Below are 22,985 nucleotides of genomic sequence, written 5' to 3'. Positions count from 1 at the left end.
CAGGGGCTGGTGCTCTGGGAGGGAAGAGTGGAGCCCCTCCCCCTCCCCCTTAGGTCCTAATTTCCTCCCAGTAGGATCTGCTCCCAGAGTTTACTTGGGTCATATGGCTCACTCACTGTTGCCATAAAAACAGGGCTGAGCATAGAGTGTTGAAAGCCACTGAAACTGGAGGAAACTAGTCACAAACACCCTGACGATCAGCTGAGAGACTGTTTGTGCCACCAGCACTCTTTCCAGACTGGTGCAAGTGTACAGAGGCTGACCAGGCCTCCGTGCTGCTCAGCCTGATCCCCTGCGATCCTTCCCCATGCTTGAGAGCGCGGAGCTGTACTTCAATGTGGACCATGGCTACCTGGAGGGCCTGGTTCGAGGATGCAAAGCCAGCCTCCTGACCCAGCAGGACTATATCAACCTGGTCCAGTGTGAGACCCTGGAAGGTAAGTGTGTTCTTCTCGCCCTTTAAAAAGGAAAAGTGGAAATGAGGTCACTCTCTGGAAGCAAGGAGAAGGGACCATGATCCCATTGGTCTGTGTCCTAAGGAGGTTCTTGTTTCTGGAGTCCAGATTTGGGTGTGTTTATGAGCTTGGAAGAGGGAAAAAAAAATTAGATCTCCAGTTAATCTAAGTGAAATTTAACACTTCCTTTCATCATGAACAATCAAGGTGGTTGGTGTAAGCAGTACCTGTGGCTTTGTCACCAACAAAAATTAAATATTTTCATATCCATTTAACGTTCTTGTAGATACCTTGAAAAATCATGTATGTTTTTTTTTTCTTTTTGGAAGCCAGAATAAGAGTAAGGATTACACTCATCCTTTAAGTTTGATTTTTAACATCTTATTAAAGAAGCACAATATTTATTTTAAAAATTTTGGATATCTATATTTTAAAATATTAGTAATCTTATGTATTTTCATTCTACTTATTTATAAACAGTATTTGGAAAAGTGTTTCACCAAATTGTCAGAAGATAAATGGGAAAAAAAATGCAAAAAATCAGGTCGGTGGTGGGCACAGCCCTGGATTCAGAATCCTGGCTTTGACCTCTGCCATGTGTCCATGGGTGCCTCCAAGTCCCCATTTGTCACATGTGATGGCAAATGCCCATTTAGGTGAGTTACAGGGAGAAATAAACAAGGTATATGGAAATTACCTTTAAACCACGTTTTTTTTTTCAAAACCTTACCAAAGATCCCATATTTGAAGTAGTATTTTCATTATTAAGAACAAGCTTCACTTGGTCATCTTGAAGCATAATTATAGAGTCAATAAAATGCTTCAAAACTTCCAGATTACTCTAAAAGAAACCTGTAAGCACTAAGGATAAAGCTTCTCAGGAAAGGTAAAAACAAACTGAAAAGTCTTCTGAAGGTGACTTTGCAGGCTTTTCAGGTAGAGCAGAAGAGTGCTGAGGTCACTTGTTTATGGTTGTGACCAGTTAAAGCCAGAGTTAAACACCCAAACTGAGTTACACCCTGTCCTTTCCTCAGCAGTGGAAACAGCTAGAATCTTTCAGATGGTAACTAATTCTGTTGGCTACAAGTAATTACAATACAATTCCAATCCTAAATCTCTTCAGCACATTAAATTAGGAGTCTGGTGACTGGAGAATGTTAATCATGTATAGAAAAAATCTGCATAAATATGACAAACTTAAAGAACACAGAGCAGAATAAGTGCTTCTGAGAGAAGCCATTTAAATAAGTTCTGTTTCATTTTCACTCAAGCCTTTAAATGAGGTAAGAAATGCAAATTTAAATGTAACCAACACATAAAATATCTTTGCAATACCAAAAACAGTGTTTAGCCTGCTTACGAGAATTCAGAGAGAAACCATGGAAAATCCATATCTTAAGTCATGGAAAGAATTCTAGGAAACAAATAGGTTAACAAAAAAAGATTAAAATTAGGAATTTAAAAGTCATTCCCAATGTTTTCTGCTATGGGCCCTTTTGACCAAAATATTCTGTTGAGATAGGGAGAGAATTAAGGAATGAGGTTAACAGATCTAGCATCTAAATAAGTACTCAGCTGAATTTGGAAGCTTCATTTGCAATTTGGGAAAGAAAGAATACTTTCAGACCCTTTTGGAGACCTCAAGAATGAAGCTTCTTAGAAATAAATATATATGTGCACACATACAATTTTCCATACAATGTCAGGGGATCATGGACCCATCCTTGTACCCTGTTTAAGAAACACTGCCATATACACATTGCTTTGTCACTTTAACATCTCGTCGTTTCTACCATCTCAGTAATATATATTTTTTCGTTTATTCATTTCGAGTCTGCATGCCAATCTACATTTGGAGGCTCCCAGAAATATTAAGTATGAATCATCAAACCACGTTTGGGTAATTATGGCTGCTGAAAAAAGTAAATCTAGGGCTGGGGATGTAGCTCAGTGGCAAAGCTCTTGCTTAACATGTGCAAGGCCGCAGGTTCAATCCCCAGTGCAGCAAATACACAAATAAATGAATTTAAATAAGAATTTCATACGTCCTCATTTAACAATTGAGGACACTGAGACTTAGAATGGCTGTGATCAACCTACAAACTGTCAGGGGTGGAAGACAGAAATAATCTGTCTTTCCCCGCCAAAATGCTACTACTCCCTGAGTGTAAGTTGAAGATGCATGAATATTTGGATTGAATTGATATCAGCTCCATTTTGATAATAGAAGATAATAAGGACTGCTTTAAATTCGATGGTTTTCCAGGATGTTGGGAAATAACTGAAAAGCAATGCATTTGTTGCATCCATAAATGTGCTTAGAGAGACCCAGGCACCTTCAGAGCTAGATTCAGAGTTGAGGATCAGTCAAGGGCATTTTTGGGGGATAGAAATTAAGGACTTAAGGATTTCTGTTGATGTTTGCAGAAAGTGTATACTGTACAAATTATGGATAAAGAAGAGAAGGTAACTGTGTAATTACAGTACTACATGGTAAAGCAGATGCTTTCTGTGAAAGAAAAGCTGACATGGCAAAGGTAGAATTTGCTTTTAGTCCTTTAAAGTCCTCTAATATTTAAAAGTATTCAGATAGCAACAAACTGTGTTAGCAGTACTTACAAGGAACACATAAATCTTCAGGTAAATTTAGAAGAGATAAAGATACCCCAGAAAAGCTGTGGAAAGCCTTAGTATTCATAATTGTGCTAGTTCACACGCATAAGGGAGCAAGTGTGATCAGAAATGCTCATCTATTCCAAGGCCTGTCCCTGACTAACAGGCACCTGACCCTGTCACTGGGACTTCAGTCTTTCCAAAGTACAAAAAAAAAAAAAAAAAAAAAGAAGTTAAAAATTAGCCTTACTATTTTTATCAGGATTTTAATTAAAAGTGTGGCTGTCATGTAAACATTCTTTCCTCTTGGAGAAAAACAAGATGGTGAAACTAGTAAAGTTTAGTAATATATGGGCTTTTTCTAAAACATATGGTAAACATGTTCACTGACTCTCAGGATATGGAGAGAACTGGATTGAGTTTTTATTTTGTTCCCCTTTACACATTTTTTGGAAAGGGAATGAAGAGAGCCTATTACATCTCAATAACAATTACATTCCTTTTAAGAGATTTGACTTTCCTTCCATCCTTCTCCAACCATGCTGTCAGGTACGAATTAATTCAGTAATCATGTATTTAGCATTTTCCAGCTAGGAAGTAAAGATGAATAAGATACAGTCCTTGCCTTAAAAGTGGAGAATGAAAATATTAGAAAAATAAGAAATCCTTAAGGAGGATAGTTGGACAGTACCCACCGAAATTACAAATAAATGCACATTCGCCTCAGGAATCCCACGTCCCACAAACAGACATGCACGCATGTGAGATGACAGCTATACCAGATCTCACTGTGGCGTTGCTTGGAATAGCAAAATATGGAAGCAAATCGAATGTCCCTCTGTAGGGAACTGGTTAAAATAAGTTATGTAAGATTGATATAATGAATATTCTGCAGCAATAAAAATGGGGAAAGCATGAGGAAGCACTCTTAAGATATTAGGAATGAAAACATTACTGAGATATATTAAATGAGATAAGTGAGAGGAAGAACCTGGGGTGAATGATACTCTTGAATAGAAAAGAGTGATAAATTGTAAAAATGTGTCCTATATGATTTTATAGATTCAGACATAGTGTGAAAGGATCCAAGGGAAACAGGAAATAGTAATTATCCGGGGTAGGCAATAAGCGGCAGCAGTGGTAGATGGATGGATGACAAGTCTAGAACTTTCACTGTTTACCTGTGTGTTTGTGTGTGTATGCCTGCATGCATGCATGTGGTATATACCTACTACCTATTTTTAAATTAAACAATACATATGTGAAGAAGACTCTTATTTCAAAGAACCTTCTCCATGATTCCTTAGACATTATTTGTAATTATAGCACTTATTTTTTTCTGTTTTATATTAAAAATGTATATCCACAAATGGCTTCCATGAAGCAGAAGAAATGTCTCGCTTGGCTTAAAGGCCTCCAGTGCTCTGGCTGGTCTCAAGAACTTCCTTAGCACACTCTGCTTTTTCTAAAGCTATTCCTTCAATCACAAATTCCATTCTCCATGTGGTTTGCCTGAAGAACATTCACTCCCTTTAAAGTCTCCTTTCAATCCTGTTCCTCTATCAACCTTTTAATACTGCTATAACCTTGTGAGGGAGAACTGATAGTCTCTCATTTGTGCTCCAATGTAACTTGCAATGAATCTAATGCTATATAGCATTGGTGACATTTGCATAGGTGTATCACACTGGAGCAGGACACTTGTCTCTGTTGTCTTTGATGATGCAGAGACTATCCAAGTTAGATTCTTAGCTCATGAGTAAGTGCCTCTGTCTCCTACACTATAAGCCAGTTTTGTTGTTACTTTGTTTTGTTTTGTTTTTGTGGTACTGGGGACAAGCGCTCTACCACAGAGCTACATCTCCAACCCTATCATAAGCTTTTTATGGGCAGAAAATACACCTGACACTTTTCTCTCTCCTTGCCTCTTATAGCACAAGACTGTGTTTTGCATAGGAAGAATCTCAAAATGATCATTAGAAATGTCTAAACATTCTCCCTCCTTCCTTTCTGTGTCTCTTCTTTCTCTCCTTAATCTCTCTCTCCCTCTTTCTTCTCCATCTTTCTTTTCCCCTCTCTTCTGTCTTTTCTTGCTCCCTCTCCTCTCCTCTCTCTGTCTCTCCTCTCCTAAAAAGAAAAAAAAAGAGGAGAAGAAGAAATGTCTAAATGTTTGGTCTTATGTCAAGCTTTTCTAGCTCCTGGCTATGGGAAAAGTGGGCTGTTGAACCTTTAGCATGGGTACTTTCTTGTCTGATACTGAGATAGTATCTCCCTGGCTTAACTCCCAGTTCAGGAGAGGATCAGAAATATTTGAAGATGGTTTGTAAACTGTCAATCTTAAGTATTTCTGAGAATTTGAGTGCATGTACAACAAGAATCCTTTTCTGCTAGACGCTGGAATTCCTGAAATGGTTATTTCCGTTGCATGGTCTTGGATAGTGGTATTTGGCATATGACTAGTTAATTCCGTTCTCCTTAAAAGGGTACCACTTTTGGAAATACTCATTCTAGGAATAAGAATCAATTGATTTGCAACACTATTAATACTGAGTTAATGAAGTGCTGTGTGACTGCTGGTCTACTGGTCCCAGTGTCACTGACTCAGTGAGTCCTTAAACTTGTGCAGGATAGAAATCTGATGAAGAAAGGGTTAGAAAGAATCATTTATGGCATTGGTTAGTATAGCAAGGTGGCTACTTTATATACAGAGTGGCCGGGCAATAAAGTGACCACTCCACAGGCAGAGTGACAAGAAAGTCAGAGTGCAGATCATTTATACAGTGGTGGATTAGGAATTTGGATATTTTCAGTTTGCATAGCAATATTCATGATTATGCTGCAGTCTCTTGATGCACCTGCCTCATTTTGAATATTGTTAAAAATGTGTCTAAAATTGTGTTAGGTCCTCCCTGTGGGTGTATCTTGTAACACGGAAATGCATTTAAATGAGGGTCTCAGGTACTTTGGGTCAAGGAGTTATGGTCTGACCTGTTTGCACCCTTTGATGTTTTCTTGCTGTTTGTCTTGGACAATGGAGTAGTTGGAGAGGCCTTTATACCATTGATCTTAAGCATAAATCATGCAGTGCTTTTTCTTTTAATCATCTCTAACTTTAACCTTGTATTTCTGTTCCTGCCATTTATCTGAAGCATGGAACATGTTGTCCCTATTGACTGTCACCAATTTCTTTGAACCCTATACTCCTGCCTCACCAGGTTTAATCACAAATTAAACCAAAGATTTGAGGCTCAGCTATGTGACAACAGTTTAATTAGGTGCCATGGAGAGTGTAAAGAACAATAAGACACTATTTACTACCTAAATACTTATCAGGTTGAGAGGATGTCATCAATAATTTACTGAAAATTTTAAGTGGCTCTAAACTCCCTTCTTAGACCATTAAAGGAGCAAAACAATTCTTAAGAAAGATTAAACTTGAGGCTGGAAACATGTGAGGGAAAACAAGTCTGGAAAAACCTAAGAAGTAGACAGTCATTCTAAATCCAAAAATAAAGAGTAGAAATCAGAGAAGAAATTCAAGGGATTTGGCATTTAAAAAAAAAACAAAAAACACTAAAGAATCCCTCTAAAATCTGGAACAAGACAGGGATGCCCTCTATCACCACTTCTATTCAATATAGTTCTCGAAACACTGGCCAGAGCAATTAGACAGACAAAGGAAATTAAAGGCATAAGAATAGGAAAAGAAGAACTTAAATTATCACTATTTGCAGATGACATGATTCTATACCTAGAAGACCCAAAAGGATCTACAAAGAAACTACTAGAACTAATAAATGAATTCAGCAAAGTGGCAGGATATAAAATCAACACGCACAAATCAAAGGCATTTCTGTATATCAGCGACAAAACTTCTGAAACGGAAATGAGGAAAAACACTCCATTCACAATATCCTCAAAAAAAAATAAAATACTTGGGAATCAACCTAACAAAAGAGGTGAAAGATTTATATAATGAAAACTACAGAACCCTAAAGAGAGAAGTAGAAGAAGACCTTAGAAGATGGAAAAATATACCCTGCTCATGGATAGGCAGAACTAACATTATAAAAATGGCGATATTACCAAAAGTTCTCTATAGGTTTAATGCAATGCCAATCAAAATCCCAAAGGCATTTCTTGAAGAAATAGATAAAGCAATCATGAAATTCATATGGAAAAATAAAAGACCCAGAATAGCAAAAGCAATTCTAAGCAGGAAGTGTGAATCAGGCGGTATAGCAATACCAGATTTCAAACTATATTACAGAGCAATAGTGACCAAAACAGCATGGTACTGGTACCAAAACAGGCGGGTGGACCAATGGTATAGAATAGAGGACACAGAGACTAATCCACAAAGTTACAACTATCTTATATTTGATAAAGGAGCTAAAAGCATGCAATGGAGGAAGGATAGCATCTTCAACAAATGGTGTTGGGAAAACTGGAAATCCATATGCAACAAAATGAAACTGAATCCCTTTCTCTCGCCATGCACAAAAGTTAACTCAAAATGGATCAAGGAGCTTGATATCAAATCAGAGACTCTTTGCCTGATAGAAGAAAAAGTTGGCTATGATCTACATATTGTGGGGTCGGGCTCCAAATTCCTTAATAGGACACCCATAGCACAAGAGTTAATAACAAGAATCAACAAATGGGACTTACTTAAACTAAAAAGTTTTTTCTCAGCAAGAGAAACAATAAGAGAGGTAAATAGGGAGCCTACATCCTGGGAACAAATTTTTACTCCTCACACTTCAGATAGAGCCCTAATATCCAGAGTATACAAAGAACTCAAAAAATTAGACAATAAGATAGCAAATAACCCAATCAACAAATGGGCCAAGGACCTGAACAGACACTTCTCAGAGGAGGATATACAATCAATCAACAAGTACATGAAAAAATGCTCATCATCTCTAGCAGTCAGAGAAATGCAAATCAAAACCACCCTAAGATACCATCTCACTCCAGTAAGATTGGCAGCCACTATGAAGTCAAACAACAACAAGTGCTGGCGAGGATGTGGAGAAAAGGGTACTCTTGTACATTGCTGGTGGGACTGCAAATTGGTGCGGCCAATTTGGAAAGCAGTTTGGAGATTCCTGGGAAAGCTGGGAATGGAACCACCATTTGACCCTGCTATTGCCCTTCTCGGACTATTCCCTGAAGACCTTAAAAGAGCATGCTACAGGGATGCTGCCACATCGATGTTCATAGCAGCACAATTCACAATAGCTAGACTGTGGAACCAACTCAGATGCCCTTCAATAGATGAATGGATAAAAAAAAATGTGGCATCTATACACAATGGAGTACTATGCAGCAATAAAAAATGACAAAATCATAGAATTTGCAGGGAAATGGATGGCACTAGAGCAGATTATGCTTAGTGAAGCTAGTCAATCCCTAAAAAACAAATACCAAATGTCTTCTTTGATATAATGAGAGCAACTATGAACAGAGCAGGGAGGAAGAGCAGGAAGAAAAGATTAACATTAAACAGAGACATGAGATGGGAGGGAAAGGGAGAGAAAATTGCATGGAAATGAAGGGAGACCCTCATTGCTATACAATATTACATATAAGAGGTTGTGAGGGGAATGGGAAAATTAACAAGGAGAGAAATGAATTACAATAGATGGGGTAGAGAGAGAAGATGGGAGGGGAGGGGAGGGGGGATAGTAGGGGATAGGAAAAGTAGCAGAATACAACAGTTACTAATAGGGCATTATGTAAAATTGTGGATGTGTAACCGACGTGATTCTGCAATCTGCATTTGGGGTAAAATTGGGAGTTCATAACCCACTTCAATCTAATGTATGAAATATGATATGTCATGAGCTTTGTAATGTTGTGAACAACCAATAAAAAAAAATAATTAAAAAAAAAAAACACTAAAGAAGACTTTGAAGTTTCCACATCACATGAATGGCAATAGCTTCATAAAAGTGGAGGAACACATGTCTGGTTTTACAGATTTTGATATATTTATTAAAAGTCTAAGTAATTATTAGATCTGATGGTAGAATCCAATACATTGGTTGGAAATTTCTGATTTAGAGAATAATAACCAAAGTTTTAAGCCAGTTGAATCAAAATATTTTGAAAGTGACCTCCCTATAGCAGTATTATTGTTGTTGTTGTTGTTGTTATTATTATTATTATTATTATTATTATTACTACTACTACTGCTGCTGATACTATTATTATTATTTGGAGCTGGGGACTAAGAAAGGACTGTCATCTTACTTATTCTAATCCGTGATATAGCCTGCAAGCATAGATTTGATACTCAGTATACTTTGTGTATATGTGGTGCTGGGGATCAAATTGAGCATGTTAGGCAAGTATCCTACCACTGAGCTATGTCCCCAGCCCTCTATATCCATTTTGTAGGTGAGGAAACAGAGTTCAGAAACATAGTGTGCAGTGGCATAGGCCTGTAATCCCAGCTACTTGGGAGGCTGAGGCAGGAGGGTGGCAAGTTCTAGGCCAAATTGTCCTATAACTTAGCAAGACCCTCTCTCATAGTAAAATATGAGATAGAGGGTCTTGATGGGGGTGGTGCTGGAGTTGTAGGTCAGTGGTAGAGCGCTTGCCTAGCATATGTGAGGCACTGGGTTTGATCTCAGCACCACATAAAAATAAATAAATAAAATAAAGGTATTGTGTCCATCTCCAACTTAAAAAAAAAAGAGAGAGACTGGGGGTACAACTCAGTGATAGAAAAGAAAAATGAAAGGTCAGATAACTTCCATAAATTCAGCACCAGCAGGAGGCGAGAATGGACAGGGGGCCACTTGGTGATAGCATCTTGGACAAGCACCTCTAATGTGCTTCCTTGACATAGCCTTACCTGTAAAGTGGAAGGTCAGACACACACTTTCTTGGTCACTATATGGAGCAGGACCCAGCAGGGCTCTACCACTGAGTTCTGTGATCAGCCCCTTTTAAATTTCATTTTCTTTCTTTTCTTTTCTTTTCTTTTTTTTTAAATTTAACTGGCAAAGTTACCCAGGCTGGTCTCAAACTTGCAATTGTCCTGCCTTAGTATCCTCAGTAACTGCCATTAGAGGTGTTCACCACTACACCAGGCTGGACATTCATTCAGGCCAAAGCAGGACACTACTTGGAAAAAAAAATACTACTCTAAAAATGATCTGCCAACAAATTAATAGAAGGTGATCATGATGTCTCACTTCCCTGTCCTGACTCATTGACTAGTCAAGTGATCTCAGTTCCTTTAACTAGGCAACGGCAACTCTTAGAGGACACTTTTTTACATTCTACCCATGTATAAGCATGCAGGCACACATATACTTATAGTCTTTCAATTCCTGAAATAAAGAAGCCTATTTATTCCAAACTTATTTGACCACAAAGTCTTATTACTGACATCCCTACTTAGATACTGCATTTAAAGAAATGCAGGGGAAAAAAATTAAGTGAACCAATTTTGAAAATTATAAATCTATGAGCACTGTTGTTTTTATTAGTAGTAATCTACCATCATCTCGGAGCAAACATTTCATATCCTAGGGTTTCCTTAGAATCCACATGTGAGTTCCCTTGGATTACTTTGGAGCTGGGAAGAGGGTGTCTTGTAGTCTACCTGCCTCTCCACTGACTCCTGATTCCACAGTTCCTACAGGGCCTGAAACACTGGAGACATTAAACTTCAGCATCTCTCTGGCAACTGAGAGGTTTGAAAGTTGCTTAGCTTAGAAGAAACATATGTCACCGAGCAAAATATCGTGGTTTTGAAAGAAATACCATTTGTGTCACTTCTGTTGGCAAATATTCCTTGGTGCTGAGAATGCAAACTGTCAAATTACTTAAAAATCTGAACTGCCAAAATAAAAGTGAAACAAGGCACACACACACACAAAAAAAGCATAACGTTTTTAAGTGAATTCATTAATTATATAATCAAGCAAATAAAAGAGCCTTTCAATGCCAAATCTACTTGGAATGCCAAAGAAGAATGGCCCCATACCCTGTATCTCAGCCACTCAAGAACTACATCTTGCCTAATGACAGATCCACCCTCCCCCAAGGCTATCAATTCATAGACCACAGTGGCTCCCTCTTTTTCCCAGGATACAGATACCAAGCCCTCCAGGATGCTCCAGTGTTTACTTCATCTTTCCTCTCCTTTTCTACCACCTTTTATAAAATTTGGCATTAAAAATTGTATATATTTATCTTATATAGCATAGTTTCTTCTTTTTTATGTATAAGTATTTTTTTTAACTGATGCATCAAAATTACATATTAATGGAGATACCATTAGCCCTGGGTTCTAGCCCCAGCACTGGGTTTGAGGGGTGGAGTTTTCTCAGAAGGAAATGACAATAAAAGAAGCTGGAATTTAGCTAGGTGCCGTCACAGTTTGTAATCCCAGCTACTCAGGAGACTGAGGCAGGAGGATCTCTTCAAAGCCAGCCACAGCAAGAGCAAGGCACTAAGCAACTCAGTGAGACCCTGTCTTTAAATAAAATACAAAATGGGGCTGAGGATATGGCTCAGTGCTTGAATGCCTCTGAGTTCAATCTCCAGTACCCGCTGCCCCCCAAAAAAGAAGAAGCTGGAATTTAATTCAATCATCTAATAACCCAAACCACTGACATTTAAAGAATGCGCGGCATAGTCTGGTGGACATGATGTTGGATATGTTGGATTTTTAACAGAAGTATCATCTTCTGTCCTACTTCAGCCATTAAATAACTCCAGTATTTAGCCATTTAGCCATACTGAGCTTTGGGTTCTTTATTTATAATGAAAGGAGTTGAAATGGGGCAGTGATGGCTGCCACTCCATGGGTGTGATTACTAATACATTTTTCTTTTCTGTCAATTTGGGACAGAGACTTAGTATCCACTCAACAGTTTCCCAAACTGCTACTTCAAAATGACTAGAACTGGCTCAGATAAAACCATCTCTGCTAGGTGTCTGTCGTTCTTTCTTTCTAGCTCTGTGAAAAAATACCAGATTTCTGAGATAATTGGAAAAATTTTTGGTGTGCTAGAATACGCATATTTACACTGAATTTTTACTGGCTTCCGAGATCAACATGCAAGTTTAAATAACATATAGACGTTATATTGAAATCTAGTAAGACACTAAGTGTCTTTACCTTAAAGTTACTACACGTTCAATTAATGTTGAAAAAGCTATTTATGCATGCTGAAAATTTAACTTGATTTGTGATCTCTTTTCATTTCAGATCTGAAAATTCATCTTCAAACCACTGATTATGGTAATTTCTTGGCTAATCAAACAAATCCTCTTACTGTTTCCAAAATTGACACCGAGATGAGGAAAAAGCTGTGTGGAGAATTTGACTATTTCCGGAATCATTCCTTGGAGCCTCTCAGCACGTTTTTCACCTACATGACGTAAGTGATGGCAGGAAGCTCTGATAGCCCCAGTGTGCCTGTGCAGGTGCCCCTGATGGTCGCAGTGGAGTGTTAGGGCTGAGGACTTAAGACTTTTCCCATTGTTTGTAAATTTGAATATGTTCAAATTTTAGCAGCTGATAAACTCACAGCCACATTTTCACATGAGGAAAAAAGATATCATCAATTTATAAAGGTTATGTGATAGTGGCTCCATGTAAAGCAATGTTGTCATTTCAAAAATAATTAAGCGATATCTGATGCTCAAGGTAAATTTTATGTGACCTTTTTACATCATTTCTGCAGGTAGGGTTGAGATATCACAAATGGTTCTGAAGGTCAATTCTACCTCTCTCAAATGCCCTTGGGACCATGTAAGTGCCCCCTGTCAAAGTGACATGTTTGTTACCTTTATCTATTACTAGAGTTCCAATCTTTAATGTATGGACTTCTCATTCTAAGAAATATAGTAAACATCATAGTAAACTGTACTTTTATTAATCCAGTTAATAAATTATATCCAGTTCCAAAATGAGCCTTTTCAAATGCCTCTGTACCTCTCTAGTTTTCCTAGCTGACGAGTGGGAACAAAGGTCTACAGTAGACAAGTTGTTTATTATGTAGATAAAATTTAGATGTAAGGTTAAAAACTTAGGCCCAAGTCCTACGTTGGTGCTGGGCATCCAGTCACTCAGTACATTTGTGGAAAGATACTAACAATGAGTCAAATGCTGGATTGTTTAAGCCAAATGTTGGTCAAAAGGGAACAAAAGAACAAACAGGACTTTGTGTCAAACTCTGTGCTCAGAGGTAGAAAATTAGGGAAATGAATATGAATAAAAGAAACTGGGCTTTGGTGTACATGCTGGGGGCTTCTCAGAGCAATTGTCTCTCAGGACAGTCCAAGATGTTTAGAAGCAGGTTCCAAAAGAATAAGAGAAAGCCGAAAAAGAGCAGCTTCAGCATCTGCCTGGTTGACTGGTAGCATATAAAGTGAGGGTGCTGCCTCGAGGGCCAGGCAGGAGAAGAATCTGCTTATCTGACCAGGAAGACACTTCTTCTGTTCTCCTATCCCTCTTTACATCCTTCCACTTCTTTATCATCCATTCTTCCATTTTACAAATATCAGCATCTCTGCCCTTGAGTCCAGTGAACAAGAGAATGAAGCTAAGAATATCCTCATGTTTGTGCAGAGCTTACCCAAGCTAGATGGACTCTAATTGCTACACATGACTTTAGTTTGAGGGGAAAATTAATATGCCAGTCAGCAAGATTTCTCACTGTAGCAGATACTTCTTGGAACCTAACTACAATAGCCAGAAAATACCCCATGGAAGAGAACTGCAGTCCCAGGGTTTTGACACAGAGGAAAATCAATGTAAACTTTCTATTATTCATACTGGGCAAGGCCAGAAGGAAAGGAAGTCTCTCCTGTTTTTGATTGCATATTACATTAGCTATCTGAGAATCAACTTTACTTCATGAATAGCATCTTCCAAAAACAAGGTTGAGGGGGTGGTCTGGGGATATAGCTCAGTGGTCGAGGGCCTGCCTAGCATGACAGAGGCCCCTGGTTCAATCCTGAGCCTTGCGGGGGGGGGGGGGAGAAAGTGGGGGGAAGGGGGAATCAAGGGACATGAGTATAACCTTCCGAGAGTTCAGAAAAACATAAAAATTGCTTTATTCTGTCTTTCTCCATAAAGGTCCTCCAAAACTAACCACTTGTCTTTTATATATGAAAAATACTTAAGGTTATGTGTGCCTGTGGATATATACCCCACCTCCTCACCCCACATTTCAAATGTATATAAATGATGTCATCTTCCTTATTTGCTCTTTCTCCCATAATATTTCTAAGAAATGTCTTTGTGAATGTCATTCTTTTAAAATAACTGTAGAATTCTATGTTTTGTATGTGTCATAATTTCATTCATCAGTCATCTATTGACAAGTAGATAACCTTTTTTTTTTTTCCATTACATTTGCAATTAGCTTATTTCTGTGAAGGTCTGTTTTTTTCTTTTCCCAGTGCTGGGAATCAACCAGGGCCTCATGCATGCTAGGCAAGCACTGTGCCACTGAGTTACACCCCCTGCCATCTATGCAGATCTTAAATTTATTTTGCAGCTCATTTTATAGCACTGGAAGTGGTGAGTCAAGGGAACAGGCATATTTTATTTTGGTAAATGTTGCTAAATTTTTCTCAGCAAAAGTAGCACCAATTTACATCCCTAAAACAGTGCCTAAGAAGGCCTATGACTACATCATGACCACCACTGGGTACTCCCTAATTTTTACCAGTCGAATAGGTTTAAAAAATTGAATCTTTTTTCTTCAATTTATAGTGAAATAGATTTTTTATGAATGAAATTGATTATTTCATATTTATGGTTTGTGTACTTGACTGAGTTACATTACCTAATTTTTATTGGAGTTTTCAGTACTTTTTAATTGAAATGTAAGGCTTTTTATAAATTAAGGACATTAGACCTTCATAATACAAGTTTAATATGTATTATCTTGGTTTGATATAATTTAATTTTTTTCAGTATTTATTATTATCATTCTTTTGCTTGCTGTAGAAACATTGAACTTTGGTGCTAGGGAACTGAACCCTTGCTCAGCAGGTTTTGTACCACTGAGTTACACTCCAGGGAGCATTTTTAATTAGCTATAATGATCAATATTTTCATCTGTTGGCATCTGGTTATTTTACCGCATCCAATTTCGAAAGCCCTCTTTAATTTTAAATTTGTAAATAAATTCACTTGTCTTTTTTCTTCCACTCATCTGTTGTTGATAGTTCATTTTTAACATTGATAACTTATCTTAGAATTTATTTGTTGTAAAGAATGGGATGAGGAGCTCTCAATCTTGAATTATTTTTTCCCAGTAGCTCTGCAGTTGTTCCTACCCCATTTCTATGAATAAGCAAATAGAAGAAATGACCACAGTTCAAGGAAGGAAGTAATTGATACACTGGTTAGTGCTAATGGTCCTTGTTTGCCACAATCAGTCCTCCTATCAACAGTGGGGGTAGAATTCTTTCTATTTTATTTAAAGACTCCACAAATATAGGGCTAGTTAGAGATGAAGATGAGATATGAATTTGGATCTGACTTGGTCCAGGTATTCTGGAAAGCTTTCCACAAGGTCTGACCTTGCCCCTAGAAGGGGGCAAGATTTGGCAGTGTGGGAGAAAGCTCTGCATCTGGGGCTGAAGCATGCAGATGGGAAGGGTGTCACATGCATGAGTCACAGTCAAGGTGGCCAGCAGTGGAGTAAACCAAAAGAGAAGGGGAGAGATGAGGATGGGAGGCTGGAGAAGTAAACTGCAGCCAGATTTTGAAAGTCTTCAAAGCCAGGCTAAGGAAGTTGGACTTTATCACAGCAAAGTATTTTCTTATGTATGTGTGTGTGTTTCTGTGTGTGTGTGCACGCGCATATGTGTTGTTTTGTTGGACCCCCTCTGAAAAAAATATTTAAATCTTAAGGGAAATTTCAAAATGTAAAAGGGAAGAGGAGGCCAGATTTGCTCATAGAACACCTTCCCTCTCCTCATAATGGTTGTGTTGAGGTGGATAACACTTGGCTTTGGACTGAGTTCAATCTTGGTTCATATCTAATCTTCAGTGACTGCCTGTGAGAGGTTTTGCAAGCAGCAGTGGCTCCTGCAGAAACACCTGGCACAGGTAATTATAGAGACTTCAAGGATTCCCAAAACAACTAGGGACAAAAGGGCCTTAGTTGTGTGGATGCAGAAATGATAACTAAAATGCCAGCCAGCCTTTCTGAATAGCACTATGTACCGGGGTTCTGAAAATGCTTGACAACATCACCTCACCTAACCCTCCTGAAAAGTCCTACACAATCTTATCACCATTCTAGGGATGTGGAAACTAAAATTGAAGTGCAATAACTGCAGGTCTAACAAGTGAAGGAGTGTCATGGTTTGAAATAAAGATCAGCAGTAGGCCTCATAAAATTATTTAGCTCAGATTTTAATGGAGTTCAGAAAATCTGACCACAATGATGCACCAGGGCATCTCATTCAACTAGGTCAGAAAGCTGCCAGGTTTTGTAGTTTGGAATCGGAAAACATTTCACATAAAGGAAATTTGCCCAAAATATATTAGGAAATGCTCTACTTCTAAGAATGATTGTGAGTCATTTGGTCAGTGTTCCTCTTATGTGATGAACCCAGTGAGTTATTGTTTCTTAGTCATAGAGTCTTGGTCCTGACGGCGCCTTAACATTTATTAAGCTAACATCCTCATTTCCCAACAAATTACCATGTTGAGCCTCACTTCCCCACAAACTACTATGTTAAAAATATATTCTGTCCCTGAAAAACAAATTATTTGAAATTCCAAATATTTCTAGTCAACAACAATGTTTAAAAATTGAATTTAAAAAATACAGAGAGTCACAAAGTCATCTATAGAATGTGAGTATAAAATTAGAATCGGAAAGATAGCTTTGGTAGTTTAGTGTCATTACCAATGGACATATTTTACTTTATGCACACTATTGGCTATACACTCTGAATTAGTTCTTTTGGTGTCTTTATCTAGAACTACTCATATATAATGGCATTGAATATTTGTTAAATCAATATATAATCCTGTATTTAGCAGCACCTTACACAGAACTAGAAAATTATTTCTTCAGAATTTAGCATTTTATATTTTATCTTACACTGAGGAATTGGTTATTCATTTGGTCAATACATAAGATACAACTGGATGATATGGCTAAAGTTATGTTTTGTGATGTTAGTTCAGTGGGTTTTTTTGAAATTAATATATTAGGCATGAGAAAAATGGAGGAACTTTGCGCAAGGTGGTGGGAGGTTGGGGAGGGTGCATGGGGGCAGGAAAGATGGTGGAATGGACATCATTACCCTAGGTACATAAGAATGCACATGAGATGTGACACTACATCATGTACAGCCAGAGAAATGAAAAGTTGTGCTGCAACTGTGTACTATGAATCAAAATGCATTTTGCTCTCATATATACCTAATTTAAATAAATAAATTTAGAAAAATAAAATGAAAAACACAAAAAAAAATTAATATATTTAGTCAGGGTTTGTACTCTCCCATTAGCTAATTCCTAACATTCCTTGTTATCTTTCAAGCTTCATGTTTTAGATTACTTATCAGACCCCTGAAGATATTTACTCAGACCTAGTTGTTTTTTTTAACCTGTCTCTTTATACAAAAACCGTGCAAAGAAAGGTTTGTATTGCCATTCTTTTAAAAACTGAGAGTCAATGAATTAGTGAATTTTCCAAAGTCACAAATTAAGGGACTTGAGACTTGAAAGGGATTCTGTTCCAGGTCCCATCAGTCTAAAAAGCCTATGTTCTTGCCACTCTTAGAAGTTGATAACAAGGCATGCAAGTCATAAATGCATGGTCTTAAAAAAAATGTGCGTATTCTCCTTTGGGAAATTGTGATCTTATTGGCCTTAGAGTAGGGCCCAAATGTATTTCAGGAAACTCTCAAGGTAGGCTGATGTGCACCTCTGATTTAAACTATCTCATCATGGGGCTTTGACTTCACCACTTGGAAGTGACTTTGACAAATACTTTCATGAGTTTCTCTCTAAGCTATCAACACAGAATTATCACCCTATCAAGAACCAGATAGCTCAACTGGACCAAAGCCCTGTATCTTCTGAATCTCTGTCCATGTTTTGTTCCACCATGTCATCATGTCCTGTTACTTGCCAGCCCTATTGCAGAACTTAGAGATTTATTTCAACAGCAAAGGTTGTACAAATAGAAAGGTGTCCCAAAATTTGAAACCATTTTTCTTATTTCTCTTCTTGAATGTTTTTTGGTCAAGTGTTTAGCACCCATGAACTTATATCAAATAGAATTATTTCCTGTCCTATTAGGAAATACCCAAGGCAGCATTATACAAATGACTAAGTCAACCTAAGAGAAGCAGTCTAAATTTAAGTTAGTGTAATAAAAACAATCTTAAGCATTGCACATTTTATGTGATATAATTACTGTACATGAGAAATTTATTTTGAAAATCTAGAACAGATATTTTTAAATACTTAATAGCAGGAAGATCTGGAGGTTTTGTATACTATAATTACACACAGTTGTATGAAACAAAGGAATGAATCCAATAGCATTTTAATGAAGACTGTTTAATGTAGGCCCGGGTTGTTTTATTTTTCTTCCTTCCTACCCAACACTTCCAGCAGCATTTTAATTTCTCATCTCTTTTCAAATTAGCCATCTTTTAAAAATAATCTCTCAAGCATTCAGAGTATCCCACCACAGTGGCTATAAAATTTCTGAATATAAGAAGACCAAAGACAGATTTTCAGTATGGAGTACAGTCAGCCCTCCATATCTGCCAATTACGCCAACAATGGATGAAAAATATTAGAGAAAAAAATTGCATTTATACTAAAAATGTAAAGACTTTTTTTCCTTGCCATTATTCCCTAAATAATGCAGTGTAAAACTATTTACATAGCATTTACATTATCTTAGGCATTATAAGTAGTCTAGAGAAAATTTAAAGCATACAAGAGAATGTGTACAAGTTATATGCAATTTTACAACAGGGACTTGAACATCTGCAGATTTGGGTACCTCCAGGGAGTCCTGTAACAAGTGCCCCCCCCCAGTAGATACTGAGGGATGACTATAATGCATCATCTTAAATTAAGAACATAAAATTCCTGAGAATTTGATGTTAAATGCCACACACTGAAAACGTCTTTAAAGATTGGTTTATAAAGGTTGATCTGAGTTATCTCAGTGATGCATTAGGCTTGCCACTGTGTGAAACATACACTTCAGGGCTCCTAGTGCTGAAATCAGGAAAGTCCTCAGAAATTCAGATGAGTTGGTCACCCTGACACCTGGTAGGCAAGAAATGAATACTGTAACCCTGGTTTACCCACAGCTTCCAATTGAGAAAAGCCAGAAGATGTGTCCAGAAATGGTGAGCAACTAAGACCAGGATAATAGTGGCAGCTATCACAGAGGCCCAAGCCATCAATCAATTAGAGGAGCCTAGAAAAAGTGAAGCAACTCATTCTGACTTGAAGATTTTGGGGAGAAAACAGCATATGAACCAATATCAACAATGGGCTTAGGTTGAAGGAATAACAGGTATGAAAGGACTGGGTGTTTGGATATAACTCCCCATCTTAGATGTGGCTGGACCTTAGACATGAGCAAGGAGAGAGCCTGGACTGGGATGAGAGCAGAGCCTGCCTAGATTCAGAGCTTGGATTCTAGATCTCCAAGTAAAAGTCAAGGAAGGAAGACTTTGGAGAGGCACTTCTCATTCACATGCTTTTGGTGTGCTACAGTCTATAACTCTAACTTAATAGTCACCACCCTGTAGGATGAGGAGTATGTTCCCCCTGGGAGGCCTTAGAAAGTGGTTGAACACTTCTGCCATTTCTGGCTGGGAGGCCAAATGCAGTTTAACATTTAAGCATTAATCAATTTCTCATCTGGCCAATGGGAGAGCACTGAAAGAACCTAGGACACATGGGTACAAGATGTTCTCTCCAAAGGGCTTGGGCAACCCTGTACCTTTGGCCTTGCAGGTTGTAGTGCACTTAGGCTCTGTCCATAGTCAGCAGTTTTTCTCATCAGACAGTCTGTGTGACCAGTACCTCTTAATTTCTGAGATCTCCATGCTTCATGAATCACCCTCTCAGGGGCAACCAGCTGAGATTCCAATCCTGCTGTGCTTTTCCTGGTATCCCCAGGCTTCCTTTGAAATCAGGTGGAAGTCTCTCTGATCTAACTCCAGCATCCTGCATTCCTGCAGAACCCCAGTATCCTGTGGATGATACAGATAGGGGCCAGACAGATGTGAGTGGTGGGAGCACGAGAGACTTCCTACAAAATGGGCCCACTGTGCTTACCACCACATGTTTTCTTTTCCAAGAACCAATTTGCCTGCCTGGCGAAATGGGACAGGATATTTCACATTCCTCAGAAAACTACCTGTTTGTTAGCTGCAGGAGAGATAGAGGCCAGCAATAACGTTGATAACAGGAACCTATGTTACACTAAAGGAAGATTTTTATGACCCTTTTCACAGACCAGATCTCAGAATTCAGGGAGATAAGAATAATTCCTCCTAGCCATAAAGTCTGTGAGAATTTATGGTTAAGAATCCAATTAGAACCAGTCAGCATGGGCCAAAGTGACCTAGAGTTGTCATGGCAATGGGGACTTGAAAGTGTGATGTTGTAATGCCAGATTCGTGGGACCCCAATAAGATCTCCAGGAGCCAAATCCGATGCAATCACACAAGAATCTTTATTGCAAGCTCGAGCCTGGACTCACAACCATTTCTGATGCAGCAGTCCCAGGGAATGAGTCCTGGTCCTTTGTCCAGTGAGATTTTATAGGTTTTGGGGGGATACTCTATGCATCACAACATCACACAGCAAATCATTCCATACCACGGGAAAATCAAACAACAACTCTTAACATTGACTAGCACATTCAATGGTGGGAACAAGTTGGGTAGGGGTGATTGGTTAGTACAAGAGGGAGATTCGTTTGAACTGATGGGTTTAAGCCATGAGGGGAGTACTGCTAAACTACATGGTTTCCCAACATGTTATCAACCACCATAAACTGCTGGGAGGGTCATCTGGCATCCCAGGTATTTTCCCTGTCTCATGCTGATTGGAGATTGCTAGGGGGGTTGCTATGGGTCCTCACCTAGCCTAACTGAGTCAGGGACACCTGGCACCGCAGATCTCTCCTGTTATTTACAGACAAACAACTCAGCAGGGTGCGTATGTGCTTAGGAGTGCTCTGTGGGTTTTTCCAAAGATTATGATTTAATAGGCCCTAGAATGTGGTCTGTGATATGCATGTTTGAAGGTTTTCCAGGTGATACCTATACAGATGAGAAACTCTGCAACCAGTAAATAGACTCTAACAGGGGCCTACGGTGTGCCAGCTGGCATATGGTGGGCATTAAATTTTAATTAAAAACTCTCCTTTAAGAAAACACACAGGTGCTTATTTTCAATTAAAAAATAAAACAAGATATTGAGGGGCCTCAATAAAAGTTCATTAATCACTCAAAACCTTAGTTTCCTCCTCTTTTCTAATGGGCAAATGTAGTTACATACAATGTGGAGTTATGAGTTTAATTTAAAAATGAGCTAGCTGTGTGTTTTGTGGAACCAATTGAAAGTGAAAGTACAGGGCCTTTTGCTTTAAAATGTTTAATAATTTCAAGAGAACAGTAAATAATTAAATAAAATGTGGGGCCCAGTATGATTATGTGGTTTGCACACAAATGAAATGAACTGATTAAACTATATATATATGTTTACTGTATATTATATCCATTATACATATACTATATACAAATGTATAATATTTATAGGGTTCATTTTCCTTATGGTTCATGGCAAATCTAGCAGAAAGAACAGAAAACACAGGTTTAATTAGTCCTGCCATTGGATTGTTGATACAAACAATGTCAGAAAAATTACTGTCTTAATATAAGAATTTTAAGGTAATGAATGTGAAAGAGCTTAGGAAGTCATTGCTGCAACAGTTCTTATTGGGATACAAATCAGGGGCAAGATTTCATTTGGGCTTTGTCAACTTTCTGGCTAGCCATTTACCAACCACCAGGGGGCAAGACTGATCCCAACAACCTGCTTTCCAAAGTGTTACTCCTTCTCCGAGAATTGCTTAGTTTAAGAGATTTGAGGCTGTGCTGTAGCCTTAGTTGTCAGAATGGGGACTGAAATGTAGACTGGTACTAATCTGGTACATGTTGCTGTACTTTTATTTTATCTTGTTTTATTTTTTAATTGAAAATAAGCACCTGTGTGTTTTCTTAAAGGAGAGTTTTTAATTAAAATTTAATGCCCACCATATGCCAGTAATTTTATAATTACTTTACATATATTAGGTTCATTTAATTCTCACAACAGCCTTGCTGGGTAATGCTACCAGTGGTCGCCATCCATAAGTTTGATGAATATCTTTTGAATTACTTCCTATATGAAAAAATTAGATATGTGCATATATATACTTTTAAGAAGATAAATTATAGACAATACATGTATATATGTGCATACATATATATGCACATATATACATGTATTGTCTATAATTTATCTTCTTAAAAGTAATCTATGAATTTTCCATGTAAGTATCTATAGGTCTATCTTATATAATGAATGTAGTATATCACATTTTTTGTGTGTGTTTGGTATATCATAATCGATTTAATCATTCCCCTTTTGTCTAACTAGGTTGTTTCATTTCTTTGATGGGTCAAGTAATGTGGTAATAATAATAATGATAAAAAAGTCATGTTTAACCCACATCACTGTACATACACTTTGTTTTCTTATGGCAGAACTTCTCTAGAATCTAGTCCCAGAAGTGAAATTGCTTTGTTAAAGGTTATGCAGATTTTAGGTTTTGATAGATATTAGCAAATTACTCTCTAATACTCCACAGTGTTTGG

General features: G+C 37.9%; 1 protein-coding gene across 1 annotated transcript in view; it reads left to right on the top strand.

The window, feature by feature from the left end:
• Positions 1-307: 307 nt before the first annotated feature.
• Atp6v0d2 (ATPase H+ transporting V0 subunit d2) overlaps positions 308-22,985 on the top strand; it is a 45,486-nt gene continuing 22,808 nt past the window's right edge. Inside the window, exons 1-2 of the mRNA XM_026384773.2 lie at positions 308-437; positions 12,304-12,475. Of these exons, the coding sequence (XP_026240558.1) occupies positions 308-437; positions 12,304-12,475 (302 nt within the window). The remainder of the gene's footprint in view (positions 438-12,303; positions 12,476-22,985) is intronic.

This window comes from Urocitellus parryii, chromosome 7 (genome assembly GCF_045843805.1).
Source record: "Urocitellus parryii isolate mUroPar1 chromosome 7, mUroPar1.hap1, whole genome shotgun sequence".
NCBI classification, from domain to species: Eukaryota; Metazoa; Chordata; class Mammalia; order Rodentia; family Sciuridae; genus Urocitellus; species Urocitellus parryii.
The sequence above is the reverse complement of the archived record's forward strand: the minus strand, read 5'-3'. Positions and strand labels throughout refer to the sequence as shown.